At 32.7% G+C, this 1,366-nt stretch overlaps 1 protein-coding gene across 4 annotated transcripts in view; it reads right to left on the bottom strand.

The window, feature by feature from the left end:
* Positions 1–1,366, bottom strand: part of LOC106872877 (uncharacterized) — a 22,070-nt gene that overhangs the window by 14,991 nt on the left and 5,713 nt on the right. For all 4 annotated transcript variants that reach the window (XM_014920027.2, XM_014920025.2, XM_014920028.2 and 1 more), the window contains one exon: positions 1,034–1,089. In XM_014920027.2, coding sequence (XP_014775513.1) covers positions 1,034–1,089 — 56 coding nt within the window. The remainder of the gene's footprint in view (positions 1–1,033; positions 1,090–1,366) is intronic.

The raw sequence follows: 1,366 nt of genomic DNA on the forward strand, positions 1-1,366 counted from the left end.
TGATGCTTCTTATGTTCAGCTTTTCTCTCAAGATACTTACACTCTGACGGGTATGCACACTGACATTACACATCCAACGAAGCATACTGGCTTCATTCCTTGCGAGCTTACGCATGTCCTCAGCAGTTACAGCCCATGTTTCACTGCCATGTAGCATGGCTGTTCATACACATGCGTCATACAGTCTGCCTTTTACTCTGAGTGAGAGTCCCTTTGTCGCCAGCAGAGGTAAGAGCTCTCTAAACTTGGCCCAGGCTATTCTTATTCTAGCAGCTACACTTTCAGCGCACCCACCCCCACTACTTCAATTAATTTTAAATATAACAAAAGAATTTAGAAAAATAACTTAGTTATCATTAAGCTAATGTTAGGAACATAAATTGTGACTAAGGTTTGGAGAAAGGTTTTAATTCAGAACTTTTGAAAACAAGACAGTTGTACTTCAGAGCCAGAAGCAGTTCTAGACGGGTTGGTATCAAAAGGGTTAAACTTCCCAACACTACCACAAAACAATGAAGATTGATATGAATGCCAAGTCTATTCTATTTTCTCATTAATAAAAAGAAAGGAGAAAAATTCTGTCACTAATCTTGGATGAGGACTGGTATTTGTCAATTTGAAATCCTTTGCATCAAGCTTCTGATTCTTTCTACGAATGTAATTTCAATCCAATTTTATTGACTTTATCATTTGTTTCAGTAATAGTTTATTATAGCTCAATAATGGAAATTCACTATCAACAATTTTGAAACCAATGCTATCGATCAAAATATATAGTCCTTGAAAACTGACTTTACAATCTGGTCTCTTCTGCTACTAAAAGCCATTTTGTTTCCTTTGTATTCTGAATTCTGTTCACAAATTTTTTGAAAATCACAATGTTCTCTCTTGTAGTAAATAAGTCTAATTCAGATAAACTAACATTATATGAAAGAAAACAAAATGTCTATGAAATCTAAGCATCACTATAGGTTTTGAAAATAGTATATATGTTGAGTGAATTACTTTACAGAGAGTAAGGAATTTCACTTACTAAACTTCCAAATTCCGATACTTGGTTAAGTTTGCGAGCCATGTAACCATCAATACCTGGGTGATGTAAAAGAAAAGAAATTCAAGAAAATATATATCAGATCATCCCATAAGTTCTGTCCGATTTTACCTTTTTTAAAATTCAATGAAATTTAATAGTATTTTAGAATGTCTAATGGAATTAAAAATTGTTTTTATGCATTTGTGTACATTTAAACTAATTAAATATTATTTTACAGAATAATAGAATTAAAATTTCTTTGATTAAAACCCTTTCTAACATGGAAGTATCCAGAGAGCATTTGAGGCACAGAATGCTTTAGGAATACAAAAA

Source organism: Octopus bimaculoides, chromosome 25, assembly GCF_001194135.2.
Source record: "Octopus bimaculoides isolate UCB-OBI-ISO-001 chromosome 25, ASM119413v2, whole genome shotgun sequence".
In the NCBI taxonomy this organism is placed as follows: domain Eukaryota; kingdom Metazoa; phylum Mollusca; class Cephalopoda; order Octopoda; family Octopodidae; genus Octopus; species Octopus bimaculoides.